General features: G+C 46.3%; 1 protein-coding gene and 1 long non-coding RNA gene across 4 annotated transcripts in view; one reads left to right on the top strand and one right to left on the bottom strand.

Annotated features, from left to right (window-relative positions):
* The window catches only part of Fer1l6 (fer-1-like 6 (C. elegans)), a 155,040-nt gene that overhangs the window by 77,517 nt on the left and 56,661 nt on the right, over positions 1 to 20,862 (top strand). For 2 of the 3 annotated variants that reach the window (NM_001370912.1, XM_006521609.3), the window contains 4 exons: positions 2,826 to 3,003; positions 7,287 to 7,411; positions 12,748 to 12,882; positions 14,593 to 14,742. In NM_001370912.1, the coding sequence (NP_001357841.1) occupies positions 2,826 to 3,003; positions 7,287 to 7,411; positions 12,748 to 12,882; positions 14,593 to 14,742 (588 nt within the window). Of the gene's footprint in view, positions 1 to 2,825; positions 3,004 to 7,286; positions 7,412 to 7,569; positions 8,605 to 12,747; positions 12,883 to 14,592; positions 14,743 to 20,862 lie in introns of those variants that run through there. The other variant, XM_006521610.4, reaches the window with a different exon arrangement.
* Positions 1,439 to 9,491, bottom strand: Gm36451. The gene is made up of 3 exons (XR_384120.4): positions 9,240 to 9,491; positions 8,071 to 8,202; positions 1,439 to 1,672 (listed from the first exon to the last, which is right to left on the bottom strand). It is a non-coding gene; the product is annotated as a predicted gene, 36451 (long non-coding RNA).

A 20,862-nucleotide genomic window follows, 5' to 3' on the forward strand; every position in this document is an offset into this window, starting at 1 on the left:
GCTACAAATAGCAGAAGAAATGCTGTCACCCTAACAAAATAACCCTCGGCTGACCCAGACTCATCCCTGCTCTCTTTCCTTCCATTCCGCTTCTCCTCCCTCTCTCCCTCCCACCCTATCTTTCATCCCATGCTGTCAATCAAACCCAGGGCCTTCCAGATATGAATCAAACAATATACAATCAAGTACCAAATTAGATCCTTGGCCTTCTCAATAAACATTTATTTGCTTGAACAAGTTTTCAAATCATCAGGGAAATGATGAAGGGAGATTATGTCTCTTATTACAATTTTTTAAATTACAGGTTGCAGAGTACTTACCTTGATTCAAAGCGGAGTGGGTTTGTTTTATTTATTTATTTATTAGCTGAATACATAACAGCGCCCTTCTTTCTAAAGATTAAATCCCCACTCCTCCACATACCAATCAAGTGCACCCTTGAACTTCACCCGCCCCTCTCACTGTGAGCTCTTCTGGTCAGAAAGCTCTCTGGATCGTTCTTGGAACTGCATAAATGCTCACTGAATATGAGCTTCCACTACCCGATCTATGTTTGTGTTCCTTCCTCCTTCTGGGATGCTCTTGGTTGATCTTACTCTAAGGTACTGACTAAGGGACTCAGCTATGTGTGGTAGTGCCCTCCTATCCACTGGGGGTGTGTTTCAAGACACCCAGTGGGGGCCTAGCATTCAATTGCAATTGCAGTATACATAGTATTTTTTCCTGTGAATACCTATAATAGGGTTTCATTTACAAATTAGAGGTTTATGACAATAGCTAATAGTAAAGTGGAAGAGTTATAACTGTATTCCATAATAAACCTCATCTATGGCTTAATGTGCAGCAGGAGAAACAGTAGCTGAGCACAGCAAGCTGTGAGCTTGAACAATGGATGCCCCTTTCCTTCCCTTGACCAGTGACTCTCAACCTTCCTAATGCTGTGACCCTTTGATACGGTCCCTCATGTCGTGCTGACCCCCAACCATAAGGTTGTTTTGCTACTTCATGGTTGTAATTTTGCTAGTTGTAATGTAAATATCTGATATGCAGGATATCTGACATGTGGCCCCCAAAGGGGTCGTGGCCCACAGGTTGAGAACTGCTGCCTGAGATTTTTCTTGTCCATCACTGGTATTATCTACTGCTCGTGTGTCTGTAATCAAATACCTGACCAGAAACAACATGAAAGGGAAGGAGGGCTCGTTCTGCCTCACGGTTTGAAGCCACACGGTCTGCCACAGCCAGCTGGGGAGGCATGGTGGAGTCTGTCCACAGTCAGGAAGAAGAGAGATGGATGCTTCTGCTTAGCCCACGCGTCATCCCTTTTCTATCTCTGGGATTCCAGCTCATAAGATGGTGAAGCACACATTCAGAGTGTGCCTTACCCTCTCTCCCTCCACTGAATCCTGTGTAAACACTCGCAGACAGCCCAAAGGTGTATCTCACTAATCCATTAGCTGTTTATTAACCCAATCAAGTCAATAATAAAAACTACCCATTCATCACTCCAGTGAGTGCCAGTGTCCAGAGCTCAGCACTTGGAGAACCTGTGTCCCTGGCCCTCAGCATCCGATGCTCCCTGGCTCTGGTCCATTGGCTGAAGCCCAGCGGCACATGCAGTGGTTGGTTGATTGAGTTGTTCCGAATCTGCTTTCGAAACCATCAGAGCAAGCTACAAAGGCAAACAGCTGTGCTCAATTTGAAGTCAAAGCCTCTCCATGGGTGCTCGGGAAGTTGTCTGAACGAGTTCTGGCTTGTGGTAATAGGAGTTTCTGATCTTCCATGGAAAGAACTCAGTGTGGAGAAAGGAGAGTTATTGAGAGGCAACTCTAAAACCTGCCAGAAGAGACACTTAGAAGAGTCAATAGAAGATAGAGAAGTAGCCATGTCTTAAGTGTCATCAGCTCTTGTCAGAAGCCCTGAATACAGCCAGGGCTGGTACTGGGACTGGGTAGGGACAGAGAGATCCCAAACCCCGGTGACTAGGAAACAAAAGAAGCATGTTCAATACGTCAATTTTTATCCTTGTGGTCTTGGGGTATAGAAACTCCCACAAATACATTTGTGCACAGGCATGCACATACACACACAGATACACACACACAGAGACAGACACACACACAGACACACACACACACACACAGACACACACACACACAATATTACATGTGAGGCCCCCACATGGAGAGGAAGCAGAGAGCGTAGGGAGCTTAAAGCCACAGTGCCTAAGGAGGATGAGGGATCTGAAAAATGTGTGCCAGGCAAAAGGGCCTGGGAGAGCAGGCAGGGCTTTCCCTCACACAGAGCATGGGACAGAGGAGCAGGAGAGGCAGTCCTGAATGAAGTGAAGGGGCAGAAACTCAGGCTGCAACCCCAGTATCTAGGAAGGCAAGGCGAACTGAAGAGCTTGAAGAAGAGGCAAGCTGTAGACTCAGAGCCAATAGTCTACAATTGGAATCGCCAATCCTCGGCTCTAGTCATGGGTGTGTGAGTTATAGAGTAAGGGAACAGAGACACTGTCCTCATCTGTGAAACAGACAATGAGCACATGTGTGTGTTAGGCCTACATGATCCAGGACCTGGCAGTGGTTATCAGAATTCGTGCTTAAGCTTCGGGCCTCCAGACCAAGGTTGTCCTCAGGAATTCTGTAATGTGACAACTGGGACCATTTCTTTCAATTGTGTGATGTAGACAGAGCCCTGGGGCAGGGGGTGACCCTCTGTACAAACCTTGAGATATATATCCAGAAAGGATCCACTTTCTCAGAATAGGGTCCATGTTTGCTTTCTGGTGATAAAAGAGTCTTCCTTTTTCTCTCCCCCAGCTTCCTGGGAAACGGCCGCCCGGCTGGACCGTACAGGCAAAAGTTGACATATATCTGTGGCTGGGCTCCACTAGATACTCCAATACTATTTTGGATAACTTGCCAGTGGGCTATGAAGCAGAAATGCCTCCCAAGTCATCGGGCACCCACCACCCCCCATCGGCCCTGCTATACCAAGGTATGGTGTGCCCACAGAGCAAAGACAGGCGGGAGGCAGCTCTGATGGGCTTTCGGGTAAACAGCGGTGGGGACAGCATCCGTGAATTTGTGTTTTAGTTGGGACCAGTTCCCTTGCCTTTTTTCAGGACAATTGCCAAGTGTCCTCTCTTCCAAACAGAAAGCAAGGTTTCATTTAGAAATATTACATCTAAACTTTTTTATGCATTTCTGTGAGGAGAGAGAGAGAGGTGAATTTCTTCAAACATGCTGGGCAGCCATAAAAATGAGTTTGCGTTTTAAGCAGAAAGTTTTTTGTGGTGGTATGACTCATGAAATTAAGGTGATTATTTTTTTCCTTTTTATACAGCATTGAGGTTTGAACAGCGTACATACCCCTTTGGTGACCCAGTGCCACTGGTATTGGTGAAGTCGCTTATGTTTTTCTAGCCCAGTTCCTGGCATGGCTGCTTCTTTATAGGAAGACAGCTTATTTTATGGAATTATTTAAATTCATACGGTGACTTTCATCAGTATCGTGTTTACATTTCAGTAACATTTTAATTGCGTCATGAATATTAATACATCACATTTGCATTCTGCTCTGTTTTCAAAACACTTTAACTTTTGTGCTTTTCTTAGCTGCTCAGCTTCACCTTCATGTCTACAGAAGCTGAGTTTTGAGTTGAGCCAAAACTGGGGACAATGCAGAACAACACACACTCAACACCTCCTCTGTTGCACAACAGCCTTTTGGTATCAGCTGATCTTGACTGCCACAGTATCCTAAGCAGGGCCATAGTGAGAGAAGATGGGGTTCTGGAGATGTGTGTACAGTGGCTCAGCTCACAGAGTCTGCAGTCGGTGTGCAATGTTGGGAGAAAATACATAGCCCTCAGTGCCAAGCATTGTGTCGCATATGCGACACATAAGATCTCGTTCTGGGAATTCTTTAGTTCACAGAGGGGGAGAGTACATTTCTGAGACACCCAGAAATTGCACGAGATCACTCATCGGCTGAAGGGTTGAGAAAACCATTTCCAAACACAACTTTCTTATCTGCTTTCCATTAAACCACTGAGAGCTTTTTTATCTTTGGGCAAATAACACCCACATCAAGTTAGCTCCTGTTTCTGTAGATACAAATATCTACGCAGATGCAAAGCTCCAGACATGTTCACCGTTGCAGCCACTCACAACCCAAAGGAGAGGCCTTTCCGGAGCTTTGAGATGCTGTGTAGCTTGTCCTTTTCATGGTTACCTAATGACCTTCTGCTGAGCACTGACATTGGTGGCGTTGGCTGCCTTCCACACCGACTGGTGAATTTTATGCTCCAGAGGAGAGCCATTCAGCAAATAATTACCTTGCGTCTATATATGGAAGGCATGGTGGAAAACCTGGCAGGGGATGTAGAGAGGAGCAAGAGGGGATCCTAGCTTCAAGTGGGACGTGCAGGTGTGGCTTTAATAACCACAGGGGGCAGGAGATGGGGCCCCATGGTGTGAGGAATTAGGCTAGACTACTCTGAGGAACAGTACTTAGTAAGATTCAAGGTTTCTAAAGAAACCCGGAAATGTAGGCTAAGAAAATGGCACCCCCTGGAGTTGTGTAATGCGCTGCTTAGCTGCTTACGTAGCCTCAGTTGGAAGGACTGCTAAAATCTCCGGGTTAGACATCTCAAGGGCAGTTGGTGTGCATTCTCTCAAGGAACGAGACCATCCCAAGTTGGACTGAGAAATCTGCTGAACTCCGTAGTAACACATGGCTGTCTCCCAGCTGACTCCTGTTGGCGGCGTGTACCTGTAGCATCTGCTGAGCACTGCTTTGTTTACAGCTGTCATCTTAAGGGACGTTCCTGTCAGCAGAGCCCAGCCTGTCAACATCAGAGTTAATTGGTGTCTATGGAGACACGGAGGGCTGTAGAACTGCGCCTCCAAGAATTACTTCTCTCGTTCCACTGGCTTGCCTGGAGTTTGCAGAGCCTTGCCCTGGAAGAACTGGTGTGGACTTAATTGGGCAATGTGGGCAGCTTGGGCTTCCTAATTGGCTGCAGGATTAGCTTGGGGATTGAAAAGGTTGCTACATTCTTAGGCTCCACGCTGGTTCTCATGTAAGCCAGACAGCGGCATGGGGTAGGGAGAGAGAGAAATGTTCAGGTCTCATAACAGTCAATTAAGGAATTACCTTTGACATCCTGCCTTCCCTGTCCCTCCACACCTTCTCTGTCAGAGTTGTTTGCCACCATCTACCTAGGGCAGCAGTCTTTCCCATACCTCATTTGAATCCCTCTCCAGTGTGTGCTGATCTGGCCCTTCAAACTTTCACCTACAGGGGGCACTGTTGTCTGCTTGCATCCAGCCCTTACATCTCTTCTGTCCATTGAGAACTTGACCCACAATTTTATCCTCTGATTGTCTGTTCCTACACACACACACACACACACACACACACACACACACACACGGCCTGTTGTACTTTCTAATGCTCCATGTGCATCTCCAAGGTTCTGAGGTCATGTGCCTTCTACTGTTTCTGACCATTACTCCCACACAAAGTAGTCAACAGTTCTTCTTCCAAATGACCTGACATGACTGATTTTTAAACATTGACTAATCTTATATACTTGCTACAGCCACTTAAGGCTTGCATCCCTGCCCATCCTGTGCTGCCACCTTGAAAGTCTCTGCTCAAAGGACAGGGCCACTGCCCTAGAATTAGCTCCCTTGTACTCGAATGCGCTTTGGTGACTCTGAACTGTTCTCTTGAGAGGGTCTAATCTTACTTCACAGGAACAACTTGTTATGATTTCATGTTATTCTGCTTTTCTCTTCCCCACCATATATTAGACCCTTGAGATCCTGCTGTTTTGCTATGTACACTTCTAACACGCTACTTCTAATTGCTTATGCGAGCTGCCTGACATTTCTCCTATCCCACTGTGATGAGTCCCAGGTTGCTTCCAGCTGCTCCATGGGCAACACTATAACACTCAACAGGAACAGCATGCCAGCATCTTCATGCAACTTCCCAGTAGCAGGCACTGCCCTCAGCCCGTAGCCTCCTAGAACAGCCTCATGGAGAGTTATTAGCCTTTATTTTACAGATGGCTGTGTTCAAGTTCGTGTGTGAGCATGTGTGGCATATGCCTAGAAGTTGCTGGAGGAGGGGGTTTGATGAAGCTTGGGTGAGGGAACACACATAGGGTGTTTGTGTTCTTCATTTAAGTAAGCAGAGCTATTTCAATAGGTCCACAGGGGTTCCTTCATAGAAGTCCCCACGCCAACACAAAGACATGGGCTGTACTAACATCATCCTTTTCAGAGATGTAGAAATGGGTGGGTCAACAGGCAAAGGGGATAGGGGAATGTGAAAACAAGAGGTGAGCTTGAAGAGCCAGGGGTGGTGAGGTCCATGACCAGCTGAACTGCCGTTCTCTACTGAATGCTGACCTCACCAAACCTCTCTCTTTGTCTTCCGTCTATACAACCTGGGCTCACTCCTGCTCTTTGTCTCCCAGGCCCTTTGGTCAGATCCCTCACAGGCCTTCAGCCACACACCCCACCCATGAGATCTGGCTTCTCTTCCCATCTCTGGTCTTTTCTCAGGGAGCTCCCAAGGACAGGGACTGCCTTAGTTCCATACTATCTACAGTGCCTTAGAGATCAAGACCGAAACTCTACAAAGTAAGCACACAAAATGTCATTGGCTAGCAAAGTAGAAGACAGGGTGAATGGACAGTTCCCTATGTCTATTGAGTTTATTGAAGTAAAAGCTATTTGTGAAGCAGCCTTATACACCGGTGTTTGAGCCTGCATATGCATGTGTGCTCATACACATGAGCCCCTGTACACACACACACACACACACACACTGCTAAACAAGACATTCCTAATGAATCATACTGCTTGTTTAAACTTGCGAAAATATGACATTTTAGTGGGGGAAAGGTGGATTTTAGAATTAGGCAGAAGAAAAATCTGGGATTTGCACATTTGGAAAGTTGTTCCATCCATTTTGGGGTCATTTTCTTCATCTATTTGTGGGGAGATAGTTACATATTTCACATGGTTGTTGTGATGATGATTAAGAAACACAACATGGCAATGTGCGGGGTGTTTCTAAAGTACTTGGCACTAGCGCCTCTCCCCTGTCTCCGCACTTTCACCTGGCCTCGGAGGAGGACAGGGCTGGTCTCACTGTTGTCTGTCTGGGGTACACAGCCACCTGTCACTGGCAGACACACATAAACACATACCAATCCTAAAAGCCTATTAACATTTGCACTTTCTACAATTTCCCCACAGCCCAGCATGTCTTTCAGCTGAGAGCACACATGTACCAAGCCCGGGGCCTCATCGCAGCTGACAGCAATGGACTTTCAGATCCCTTTGCTAAAGTCACATTCCTGTCCCAGTGCCAGACCACAAAGGTAACCAGAGAGCCGCTGCTGCTGCTGCTGCTGCTGCTGCAGCTGCTGCTTGGCAGAGCCTGGGAAAGAAAGATAAGGCTCACCCCACATGCCCCGCCCCGCCCCGCCCCTTCCCTCTGCCACTCCCAATGCACAGTCTTGCAGACTCAGAAGCCAATCTGGGTCAAGAAGGACAGGCAGGAGAGGTCTATTGGTTTCCTCGAGCCACTGTGCTAAAGCAGATGGACAAGACTTAACGCTAAGACAAGGGCCGAAAAGACTGAGGAGCCTGGAGCACCCCAAGCGCCTGCAGGGGTGCCAACACCGAGAGTACAGAGGGAATGAGAAATGAGAAGCCAGCATAGACAATGTTCCTGAGACTGGAGTCTGTCATCACCTCAGGGGGACCTACTGGGGAGGAAGGGTCTAGCTTTCCAATCAGGGAGTTATACCTCACCGCACAGCAGCGAGGCTGCTTTGTACAGATGCTATGCTCAAGCCCTCCCCCTGGAGAACCCCCCTTGGTGACCGGTGCTATGTCACAGGAGGCAGGCAGGCGGTTGTTTCCTTGGCTTCTCCCTGTTGCCCACACCAAGCTCTACCTCAGAAAACAGTTCCCAGTCAGCACAAGTCCCACAGGAGGAGATCTCCCCTAAAGGTCGGACTCACCAAAGCCTTACCTGTTCTCGAGTTGTCACCTGGGGAAGGGTAAGACCGTAAGGCCCTCACAGAGAGGTAGGAAACAAAGAGACGCAAGGTCACTGTGTGGTTTGTTTACTCTGCAGCTGCAGTTCTGTCTTTCTAAAGCAGAGCTGTTGTGAAGAAGTGAAAAGTTACATGCATAAATGACGGAAGTGTGGCTGTCATTACACTGGCTGATGTCAAGAGGGCACATTTTTCTCCAAGACCCCTATAACCCAGTTGATGGATTCAACTGTATTTTGATGTATCACACATAGACTGAGAGTGTGAAGGGAGCCAGCATCACGTCCTTTTAGCTAGTTCTTGTTGAGAACTGGCTCTGCACGGGCTCTAGGGTCGGGGTTGGGAGAGATCCCGCTCCTGCATAATGCATGAGGCAGACACGCATGTAGTCCTTCAGGCAGATAGGCTGGTTGTGCTGTGCTGAGCCCGATGTGCTGGGCTGAGCAAGCCCCTATAGGAGCCACGTGGAGAGCTGGAATCATCTGTCTCAGAGAAACCTTGGAGGAAAGGTATGTCCATCCTCATTCACTGGCTAACGGGACCAGGAAGGCAGAAGGCCTTCCTCTCTGCTGGCTTTTGAGAGGACACAAGCAGTGGGGACTGTGCACATGGGCACAGGAGACAGCACTGTCTGTAAAGTGCTTGCCACACAAGCATGAGGAGCTGAGCTTATTAATAAAGCCCGGGTAAAAAGCCAGGCATGGTGGTGTGCACTTTCATCCTAGCGCTGGGGATCTGGATGGAGGTGGGCAGCTTGCTGGGGCTCACTGGCCAGACAGCTCCTACATCAGTGAAGGAGCTTGTCTCAAACAGCAAGATAGATGGCGTCATAGGAATGATACCATGCTTTCACATACATGTTCATGCATGTGCATCTGCACACACATGTATCCCCTACAAGCATGCACACATGTACATGAACATGTATGTACATGAAGAAATGCACACACATGCACATACCTTCAAACTTGTACACAGACAAATACTCAAAATTAACACATAACTAGAGGATTCTGTTTCCCTGGTCCAAATCCAAGATCTTCTACCTTTAGGTCTCATTTCCTTCACCTGTTATAGGAGTGATAGCAACATATACATCTCCCTCACAAAGCATGAAACACCAATGGCTTAAAACAGCTTCTACCTGGCGGCTCGTGGTGGTTGCTACTGCAGCTGCCGTCCCCAGGCAAGAGTAGTCTCAGAAGGTGGAGCCAAGGGCCATCCATGTGCCTCAACCATGCAATTCCAGATCCTCTGGAGTGACCTGGGGAGGTCTGAGTGAGCTCATGGGACAGCCACAGAACTATCCTGCTGGTTTTCATCTCCATACAACATCTTGGTTTAACTTAGATTCAGATCTCAAAGGAACAGATGGACTTGGCTTATCTAATAGTCGTCTGAAAGGGAAATAGGTTCTGTTGCACCCTGGATCTGCCTCTAATTTTGAATCAAGTACCCCATTTTTTACTAATAATAACAGCTGTCACTTATTCAAAGCTCTTGCATGCCAGACACAACAATACACATTTTCTGTACATTGTTCACCGCCCTTTGTGTAAATCAGGGACACATGCTCTTGTGTTCCCATTCTGGAGATAGAATCAGAGATTGTTGCTCAGAGACGGTGGTCCAAGATGGAAACCCAGGTCTCACCAGTTCTGAGATCACCTTTGCCTAGTCACTCTGTTTTGATTTCCGTTAGTAAGCTCCCAGGTTTCCCTCTCCTGTTCAGGTGTTAGGCTACACTGGAGGGCCTGTCTGGGACTGTGGCAGGCCCCCTTCATACTTATGCTGGGAAAGCTGAGCGTGACACCCTGCCAGCCCTGCCGAGCCCACTGCTCATGTGGGCTGGCACTAGGTCCCAGGAGAACTGAGGGTCCGGTGCTCTGAAAAGCCAGCCTCTAGAGGGTGTCCTGCATACCACCCCTCACAGCATGATTTGATGGTCCGGAACATTTCAGAGGGAGGCCAGTCATTGTAGATGCTATGGAGGACTGGGACTTGAAGGATAAAGGGAAAGGGGAAAAGGCTTCTACAGAGGAAGGGTTTGAGAGCTGATGAGGAGAGGAGTCAGATGTGAATAGGAAGGACAGAAGAGGAGGAGGGTGGGGCATCTTAGACAGTAGAGATTTCGAAGCCTGGTGTTACCAACAATGAGACTGATGCCATGAGCAATTAGACAGGATCATGAAGTCTACCAGGGTTGTCATAGGGTAGGCATTTGTGTGTGTGTGTGTGTGTGTGTGTGTGTGTGTGTGTGTGTGTGTTGCAAGGAATTAGACCCCAGGCTTGACAAATACCAGACAGATAGTCTACTCCGGAGACACACCCCTAGTCCTCAATGTTTGCTCTCTTGTGATATGGACTGAGATGGAGTCCATTTAGGGAGGATTGCAAGCATTTATTGAGTGCCTACTGTATACTAGGCAGTGAATATTCTTTACCTAAGACAAATGGGTGTTAGCCCATTTAAAGAAGGGAAACTAAGATTTGGAGACAGTAAGTCACCTGTGCAAGTCAGTCATAGGATAGTTAATTAAACCTGGATTCCATCTAGGGTTTTGCTCCTACTGCTATATTCTGTCCAGGACATCTGACTAGTTGCTCAGTGTTAGTTAAGTCTTACCCTGAACTTCCAAATGATACTTCAAACCAGTGGTTCTCAGCCTTCCTAATGCTGAGACCCTTTAATACAGTTTCTCATGTTGTAGTGACCTCCCAACCATAATATTAGTTTTGTTACTATTTCATGACTGAATCTGTGTTTTCCAAGGGTCGCAACCCACAGGTTGAGTAACACTGTTCTAAACTCAGCTCAGTGTGAGGTTCCTTAAAGAAGCCCCGAGGGAACAAAGCTAATCAGGGGCAGCTGAGCACAGAAGTGGAAGACACTTGTGTGAGCGAGTGAGTAAGTATCATTCTAAAGGGGCTGGGTGACGTCTCACATATGATGGCAACTTGAAGGGCAGGTTAGTTTCCTCTTATCTGTTCATGCAAATGGCTGTCAAGCACCCACTATGCCAAGGTCTCGCTCACAGTAGGTACATGATGAATGAGTGAATGACCACTGAATGAATGTTGGCCTCTGGAGTCTTATTCAATGGCACTCCCAGTCACATGGGAAGGAAGTGATTGAAATCCCCCTGTAGCAAAGATGCCGTGAAGATCGTAGACTGCTTTGACAATACTGTCAGTCACACATGCCACAGAGAACTTGCCTGTCTCTTCAAAAGCGACATAAAGCGTGCGACTTTGCATCGCAACTGTGTCACTTCTGTTTATCAGTTGGTTGAACTTTGGTCCTTTCTATGTCAGAAAAGGTAGATTTCCCCAGAGGCATTATAAAACTTCATTGTATCTGAGACATGAAATATTCTAAAATAAAAACTCCAGAAGGGAGGTGAACTGCAGCCCCACAATACTTTTATGGCTTACATAAAGAGCTATAAAGATACCCTTCAGTGACCGCAGCGCAAACAGTTTAATGCTGTAACTGGAGCTGGCTGGATGTATAATTAGGCTGGCACTTTTATGTGAGTCTGAGGGTGAGTGCAGGCCAGTTCTTTCTTCCTCCCTCCTGGAGTGCACAATAGTGGGTAAGGAAGAGTTCAGAGGTGCGGTGGAAATTTTGCCAGGATCCGGCAGCTGTGGAACACTTTCACTTCTGAAACCCATTTGATTGCACCACTTGGAAAAGAACTATGACCATAGGCTCTTTCCAGTACGAGCTCCACATATTGATGGGGCAGTGTCTGCCCAGGTGTGGGAAACAACTACCTTGCAAACACCTCAGCCTTTTGCTCTGTGAAACTGGCCTCTTTCCAAATGTCTAACTAAACAGAGAAAGAAATTCAAATTTAAATAACACTCTCCCTTCAGGAAGTTCCTCTTGAGCAGCCCAGGAAGAAAGCTATTGGCCAGTGGTGGTAAGACCCTGATGGTCTCAAGCTATCATCCTAGAGTTTTAATTTCTCCATCTATATGCATGGGTACAGCATACTACCCATGTCACTATCTGCTGCCATAGCAACTCTTCTGAAAGAAATATGTCATGCCAAATGGTGAGGGTTGTTCTAAAGACTCTGGACTATTCAAAGTAGTCAATGGATAGCCACAAAGCTGTAGACTTCTACATAAAGTAGATGAGATTTGAAAGTCAATATTAGGGACTTTGACTGTAGTTGATCCCTCCCTCCATTCTCAGTGGAGGGGATCCGGATCCCTAAAGTAGACATAGTAGTAGTATTGTCTGGTAAGAGTGGATGATCCGGATGGAATTTCCGTTTATTGTCTGTAGACACTGGACATATGAATCTCCTGTTTATTTTTTTCTTTAACGTGCATGAAAATAACAGTACTCAGAAAGATTTCAAGGTTTAAATGAGACAGTGAATGTGCAGTGCTGTATAGTAGACAATAAGCACTCAATAAAGGGCAACTGAAGCCGTCATAGCACCAGGGTGAATTAAAATTACTTACGCAAATTATCTGTGCAAATAGGTCATTAAGTGGTACTCCACTAATAAAACATGAATACAAAGTGTTCCAGAGACCGGGAATTTGCATTTAACAGACAGTAGCCAGGAACTCTCCTTGCCCTTCGTGTTTCTGTTGAACAACTGTTAAATGGCTCCTTTCTTGTTTTCTGCCAGATCATTTCCCAGACTCTCTCTCCTACCTGGAACCAGATGCTGCTATTCAACGAGTTGGTTCTGCACGGTGAAGAGAAGGAGCTACTGGAGTCCCCACCCCACGTGGTGGTGGAACTCTACGACAGCGATGCGGTGGTACGTGTCACCAGGCAACACTGATTATTACACCTTCCAAACACTCTACTGCATGAACTGCCTTTATTGGAACATCAATAGAATTCTGACGCTGAGTGTTCAGGACCCTTGATGCACCCACAGGTGGTTTTGACCTCAGCACACTCGGATGCACTAGTCACCGCTTTATTTAGAGTTCTCCTTGAATCACAATCAAAATCACATCTAATTAGCAGAATTTAGTCAACACCCACGCTCATAAGCCAGCCCACAACCACAGCAAACCCCCAGCTGCCTGCCCACAACCACGGCAAACCCCCAGCTGGTCCCAGGTGACTGCTATATATAAAACTCCTCCAAGCCTTTTAGAAACAGCTTTGTGCTGCACTTGCCTGACTAGAGGGAAATGCATGGTCATCTTCGCTGATTCAGCCTTGTAACTAACTCTCTTTGACTTGGCTGCTGTTTGGCCCTGCAAGCCCATATCCATCCTGCCCTCTTTGGTTATAAACCAAATCTCTTCCTCTTCAATGCTGTTTGTGCTCTAAAACTTCAGGTAACCTCCAAAGCTGGCTGGTGGGTTTAAGTGACTGGGATAAGCATTCTTCTCTAAGTTAAGAAGTCTACAATGGATGACAAAGATTTGTATCTTTTAGTTGACACCTCTACCTCCTCCTCAGGTAGAATCTATAAAGTACAGCAGTTGTTTTGAAGAGATTTTTCCAAAGCTTCCTCACTCTCAGTGTGCTCTGGGATGAGCCAAAGTCAGACAAGAAACAAGATTTGAGACTCACAAGAGTTGTCGGGACCACAGAGACCATGAAGGCTTGTCCTGTTCTTCCTGCTTTCTAGAAAGGACAGATCTGGAAAGTTCAGATGCCTTAAGGTCACTGTTAGTGAGGGGCATAGTCAGGACTTGAACACATGACTTCTAGGTCTACTCTTTCCTGCACACTTGATGGCTGTCAGCATGGTATCCCCTCCCTCTTCCCATCCATTCCTGCTGTAAATTGGGGATGAATGTATTTATGAAATGTAAAAAGCTTCCCCCCATTTGGCATGCAGTACAGATGTTCTGGCAGAAGACCCACAAGTTAATACCCTCACTCTCCTTCAGGGTGGGGGACAGGGTAGGTGGGGGAAAGCTTTCCATCTCAAGAGTTTGTTTTCTATTTGAAAAGGAATCCATTGACATCGGTATTCCATTACCATAGATTAGGTACGTAATACAAACAATATATAAGATTACATCACTTTTGGGGATGCTATGAATAGATACAAAGCTTTAGCCTTATTTATGAACCTCAAAAAGGTTGAGGACATGACTTAGGCTACACACACGGTGTAGACTTGTACACAGGGAGCAGACTTGAGAACACAGACTTGGGTTGACTTATCTCTAGAGCTTACAATCCTGTCCACCACAGAAACCCCTTTAGACTTTCTGCTGTTTTCTTGCATTTTTCCTTTCCCTTCCCAGTCTACTCTGGTTGGTTACTTTAATTAATCTCTCTGGAGAAGGAGCCTTGGACTAGGGAGGCCCCAAGGTTATCCTCTCAGTGTGTCACTGGGCACCTGAGAGTGCTCTCTGTCCCCCAAGTCATGAGTCCCCATGGGGTTTGGGGTGGGCTGCTGCTGCTAGCTGCTAACTTTGTAAAACTGATTTGCAAAGTTGCCCTGATGCTGGCCGGAACTAAGTGGATGCCAATCAAAAACTCATCTCTTCTCTAGGGAAAGCCAGAATACTTGGGTGCTACGGTGGCTGCTCCAGTTGTGACACTGGCTGACCAGGACTATGAGCCCCCCAAGCTGTCCTATCACCCCATCTTCTGTGGGAACCTCTCTGGAGGGGACCTCCTTGCAGTGTTTGAGCTGTTGCAGGTAAGAGGTCCAGGGCACGTGTACCAGATATCTTTCTGCTCCACTTGGCATGAGGAGCAACCTCCCTGGATGCGTTGCTTAGTGAAACAACACCTGGTCCATCCCTGCTATCCCGTGTCTCTGGGTGTCTCCTTCTGGGCACCTGGAAGCTGATGTTTACAAACTTTGATAACGCAAGTTATTTCCAGAACTGTTGCACCACAAATCAGAATCCTAGAATGAAAGATCTTTCAGGGTTGGGTTATCAGTGTTTGAGCTACAGCAGAGTCCCTCCGCTCTAACAGACCATGGACGGATATGGAAAAAGAAGCCATAGGACATTTGTGGGGTAGTTGCCCTGTGCCTGAAGTTATAGCTGTGGCAGCTCATATCTTTCATAGATCTCCCTCAAGCCTCTGGAGACACACATTCCTATTCCCATTAGAGAGATGGAACATGAAGGACTGATGCACTTGGCCAACCTCATCTCCTTCTATAGATAGACAGTTAAGCTGAGCTCTGAAGCGGGACCTTTACAGCTCCTACTTCTTGTACCATATCACATTGCTTCCCAATGTCAAAGAACTCCTGGTCCTTCCCTGAAGTCCTAGAGTGAGTGTGTGTGTGTGTGTGTACGTGTATGCGTATGTGTGTGGGTATGTGTATTGTGTATGTGTGTGTATGTATGTGTATGTATGTGTGTATGTGTTTTCATGTGTGTGTGTGTTTGTGTGTATGTATGTGTACATGAGTGTGTTTATTATATTTTTGTGTGTGTGTATATGTGTATATGTGTTCCTGTGGGGTTGTGTGTATACAAAGACCCTTGCAGAGGAAGGGAAACTAAGTTTCTGAATTGTGGCTGTACAATAGAGAACCAGTAGGAGTTGAAGAGGATAAATAAGAAGGGAGCACCTGGCTTGCCAGAGATTCCTCTCCCAGGCCCTATGCTCTCTGAGGCATCAGGTCCTGGGCTTCCTCCCCCAGGCCCTATGCTCTCTGAGGCATCAGGTCCTGGGCTTCCTCCCCCAGGCCCTATGCTCTCTGAGGCATCAGGTCCTGGGCTTCCTCCCCCAGGCCCTACACTCTCTGAGGCATCAGGTCCTGGTGGCTCTTTGCTTTGGGACCAGGCCAGTCTTTCATCTTAGTTGATGCAGGATACCATAACAATGCACTTATTGGGCAGCTTAAACAACAAGCATTGCTTGTTCCATGCTCTCACAGTTGAGCCTGGGTATCCAAGGAGGCACTGAGAGGTCTGACCACCTGGTTTGTAGTGGCTGCCTTCTCGTTGTACCCTCAAGTGGGGGGTGGAGAATAATGTTCTTCCTTAGGTCTCTTATCATAAGAGACTGAGTACACTCACGAGGGCTCTGGATTCCTCTCTAAGGCTGAACCTCCAAATGCCATCGTGGTGGGGTTGCAATTTGAACATCCAAGTTTGACACTGGATTAATGACATCTTGTATAGGAAAATCTGATTTTCAGAAATCCCAATTTAAAATAAAACAAAACTCAACTCACTTGATAATGAAATTGGAAGGTACACATCCCTAGCGCACTCAGCATGAATGCACATGAAAGTGGGGGGAACTAGATTCCATGGATACAAATCTCAGACCTACCACTTGTTAGAATGTGGCTTTCTCTGTTCAGAAATGTAGGACATTAATAAGACTACCCAACGTATCTTGTATAGTGCAGTCTATGCATAATGTTTTATTACTAATAATATTTCTATGCAATAGGATATTAAAGCAAAATCTGTGGTCCCAGCTATTGATTTTAGAATTTGAAATGGATAGCAAGGCAATGATGTGGTCAGCATGACAGGTCCGAATTTAGACTCCAGGTAGACAGATTTCTAATGGAGAGCTCAATTGTGTTCATTATTAAGGGGACATTGAGGTTAGATATACTTGTATCCAGACCCAAATTCTCTTTGCATCTGCAGCCTGGAGGTTGCAATTGCCAACACTGATATATTGCTAAGTCCATCCTATCAGACTCTGTCATCTGTGTTTTAAGTCACCCAAGGGACAACTTATAGTGGAGAAAATGGCAGCTTTGGAGGAAGAGTAAACTCTGCCAGGGAAACTGAGCCTGCATAACGAGGAGTAAGGTACAGGGATTCAAGGACTGGCTTCATTCAGCTCCAAGTAGACGATGTCTAGCAGGGTCGGAAAGTAGAACTAGAAAGAGCTATGTTACAAACACTAAGTCCTAGGAGGCTAGGATACTCTAGAATGATAACCCAAGTGGTCTCCAACAAAACCATCTGTAGCCAGACAAGTGCGTGCTGCACAGATGTGTGGGGGTCAGAATGGAAGGCAACCTTCCAGACCAGCTGGTCCAGTCTTCTCTCCAATGAGAGCTGTCAGCAAGCTGTTTTGGTTCAAACTCAGGCAGATACTAAACAACTGAATCCAGACAAAAGGAGCTTTGCCCTTATTGCCACCCCCACTTCGAGAGGAAGGCTTTGCTTTCTGTTCCCCTATAACATCACATCAACGACAACTTCCCTTCCCAAGAGAGAGCAGCTTCAGACTCGATGGCTACAGAAAAGTGTTTCCCATGTCTCCTTGGAACTTCAGTTCCTCCAAACCTAATGAATGGGGAGATGTAATAATTGCTTCATATTATATATTCCGATAATACTTGTTTCCACTAGAGTTTTTGTGTGTATATGTGTGTATGTGTACATATCTGTGTGCACCCACATTTATATGTGGGTGGCGTGGGTGCATGTGCAAATGTATGTGTGCATGTGGCGCCCTGAGGTGGGTGTCAGATGCTTTCCCCCAATCACTTTCTACTTTATCGTTTGAGACAGAGCCTCTCACTGAGCCCGTAGCAGACTCAGCCAGACCAGCTGTCCAGCAAGCTCCAGAGATACCCCTGGCCCCCTCTCCCCAGCTCTGGGATTAATTCTTTGCTGGAAATCAAGCACAGATCCTCATGCTTGCAAGCAGGCATGTTTCTGACTGCACATCTCACCCAGCTCTGTGTTAGCTAGTTTGTTTTAATTTTACTTTCCACTGCCTTATTTTACCTAGCCACATGAAGTTTCCTTTTAACGAACAAAGCTATGTTCACACTCTTTTTAAGGCTACTAGAGCATGAACCACCGAGGAAGGTGAAGGCTGTCTTGGGAGAACTAGCCCTGGTCTGGCACACTGTGCATGAGAATGCTCAGGTTCCAGGTTGGCTGAGCTGGATCTAGGCAGCCACTCTTCCCAAACTCACAGCCACCTCGATAAGTGCTCTCAGCTCGAATCTACAAGTCTCTTAGTAACTCTTTCAATGAGAGGCTGAACAAGTTGACCCCTAAAGATGACCTGAGGGCTTTGCCATCTAGGACTCACGGTCCTACCCACCTCCTCTCTCAGAACCAGGCACACTGTTGAGACACCTGCTGCTTGCCAACAGGTGACCTCTGGAGGATCATTGTCAGAGGTAGGAAGCTTAGGAGATGCAATCCAGTCTGGATTTAATTATGACTTTCCATTTGATTACTTGTTCAAAAAGTGATTTGATCATCAGAGTGACTGTCTTAGCAGGTGGAGCTCAGATGTGCTATGCACAGTGGGACTAGGCCAGCCCTCACTTGTCACAGCTGTCACCTCTTTGTGTCTGTGTATGGCTTGCTTTACTTCCATGTTTCCCATGCTGAGACACTCCCCTGACTCAAGAGTTGATAGCATGGCTTTTCTATGTACCCATCAAATCCACTGTTTCCATCAGTCATCCACGCTAGCTGTCCCCTCTCTTCCCGATCTTAGTCCACCCCTGGCTGTTAGCTCAGCCTCTTGGGCTGAGTACTGAAAGCCATCATAATCCTGTTCATGGTATCTATGCCCAGGGCCTGACCAGCCTGTAGCTGCTTCCTTGCCTGTTTCCTGTCTTCTGTTCCTAGAATCTTATAGTCCTCTGTGAACCATCCCCCTGCTCTTGTCATTCTCCACATTCCTTCCAGAACATGAGTCGATCATGCCTCCCTCTTCTTCAGCTGCTCTCTGCTCCTTATCTACGAGACTATTTACCAGATTTTGCCTTTTTTTTTTTTTAAAATGCTGGTTCCTCCAAATGCAGTGAACAGAATTTGAGAAGTGCTTGTTGGAATATTTCTCTTTGGGATTTGAAATACCCGCTACTGTGGTAAACAGGCTCTCAGAAGAACATTTTAAAATGTATTTTTCAAAACCTAGTATTTCCAAGTGTAACTAAAATACCATTTTGTTTTTACTATAATGGCTAATATCCCATGAAGAGTAAATTCTACACTTTACATGAGTATCAAATTCCCATTCTGGCTTTTAAGCTGTCTTAAACTTGGGGTCATTTATTAATATTCAAGTTACCCCACAGCCACTATGACATTGTTATGTGCAGACTCTCCAGGTTCCTGGGCCTCACGGATGTACTCTTCTGCTCTTGGGCAGTCTATTAACTCATTCTGAAGTGTCTCCCCACTCTACCCTCCTCAACTCCTGCAGAACCATTTACCTGCCAATAATAATTATCAAAATTCAGAGCAATAGTTTTCTGTTCCAGCTTGCCCACTCCACCACAGTTTAAATGTTTTCCCCCTTTCCATCCCATCCTTTGCCTCTTTCTCTATTCAGTTCATAGCATTGTTTGTAGGCAACTGAAATTGTCCTTCCCTCCCCTGTCGCTGTGTCAGTTTGTGGAACCCAAGGATTGCTTAACTCATTGATTCTTACATTCAAACGTGTGTTCATGCAGTGTCTACTGTGTGTGGGTGTGTTCCCAAGGAATGTCCTAAGCAGACAAAACACAGACCTTGCTACCCTTATCTGTCTGCCATACTTCCCAAATTCTAGAAATGCTCTCTTCTCTTACTTCAGATCAGGTTCACTACACATCCCAGGAAGGGACCGTTTTCTAGCTTGTTCCATGAGGAGAGCCCATGGGGCTGATCAGTGCACAGTGTTTATAAACCTATGTGGCAAATCTGCCTACTTAGATCCTATGCCACACCCCAGGAACAAAGCTTTCACTTACCATCATGTGAGCTTTGCCCACTTTTTATTTTATTTTATTTTTTTTGTTTTTTTTTTTCCATTTTTTATTAGGTATTTAGCTCATTTACATTTCCAATGCTATACCAAAAGTCCCCCTTACCCACCCACCCCCACTCCCCTACCCACCCACTCCCCCCCTTTGGCCCTGGCGTTCCCCTGTACCGGGGCACACAAAGTCTGCGTGTCCAATGGGCCTCTCTTTCCAGTGATGGCCGACTAGGCCATCTTTTGATACATATGCAGCTAGAGTCAAGAGCTCAGGGGTACTGGTTAGTTCATAATGTTGTTCCACCTATAGGGTTGAAGATCCCTTTAGCTCCTTGGGTACTTTCTCTAGCTCCTCCATTGGGAGCCCTGTGATCCATCCATTAGCTGACTGTGAGCATCCACTTCTGTGTTTGCTAGGCCCCGGCATAGTCTCACAAGAGACAGCTACATCTGGGTCCTTTCGATAAAATCTTGCTAGTATATGCAATGGTGTCAGCGTTTGGATGCTGATTATGGGGTGGATCCCTGGATATGGCAGTCTCTACATGGTCCATCCTTTCATTTCAGCTCCAAACTTTGTTTCTGTAACTCCTTCCATGGGTGTTTTGTTCCCACTTCTAAGGAGGGGCATAGTGTCCACACTTCAGTCTTCATTTTTCTTGAGTTTCATGTGTTTAGGAAATTGTATCTTATATCGTGGGTATCCTAGGTTTTGGGCTAGTATCCACTTATCAGTGAGTACATATTGTGTGAGTTCCTTTGTGATTGTGTTACCTCACTCAGGATGATGCTCTCCAGGTCCATCCATTTGGCTAGGAATTTCATAAATTCATTCTTTTTAATAGCTGAGTAGTACTCCATTGTGTAGATGTACCACATTTTCTGTATCCATTCCTCTGTTGAGGGGCATCTGGGTTCTTTCCAGTTTCTGGCTATTATAAATAAGGCTGCTATGAACATAGTGGAGCATGTGTCCTTCTTACCAGTTGGGGCTTCTTCTGGATATATGCCCAGGAGAGGTATTGCTGGATCCTCCGGTAGTACTATGTCCAATTTTCTGAGGAACCGCCAGACTGATTTCCAGAGTGGTTGTACAAGCCTGCAATCC

The sequence above is a fragment of the Mus musculus genome, chromosome 15, assembly GCF_000001635.26.
Source record: "Mus musculus strain C57BL/6J chromosome 15, GRCm38.p6 C57BL/6J".
Lineage (NCBI taxonomy): Eukaryota > Metazoa > Chordata > Mammalia > Rodentia > Muridae > Mus > Mus musculus.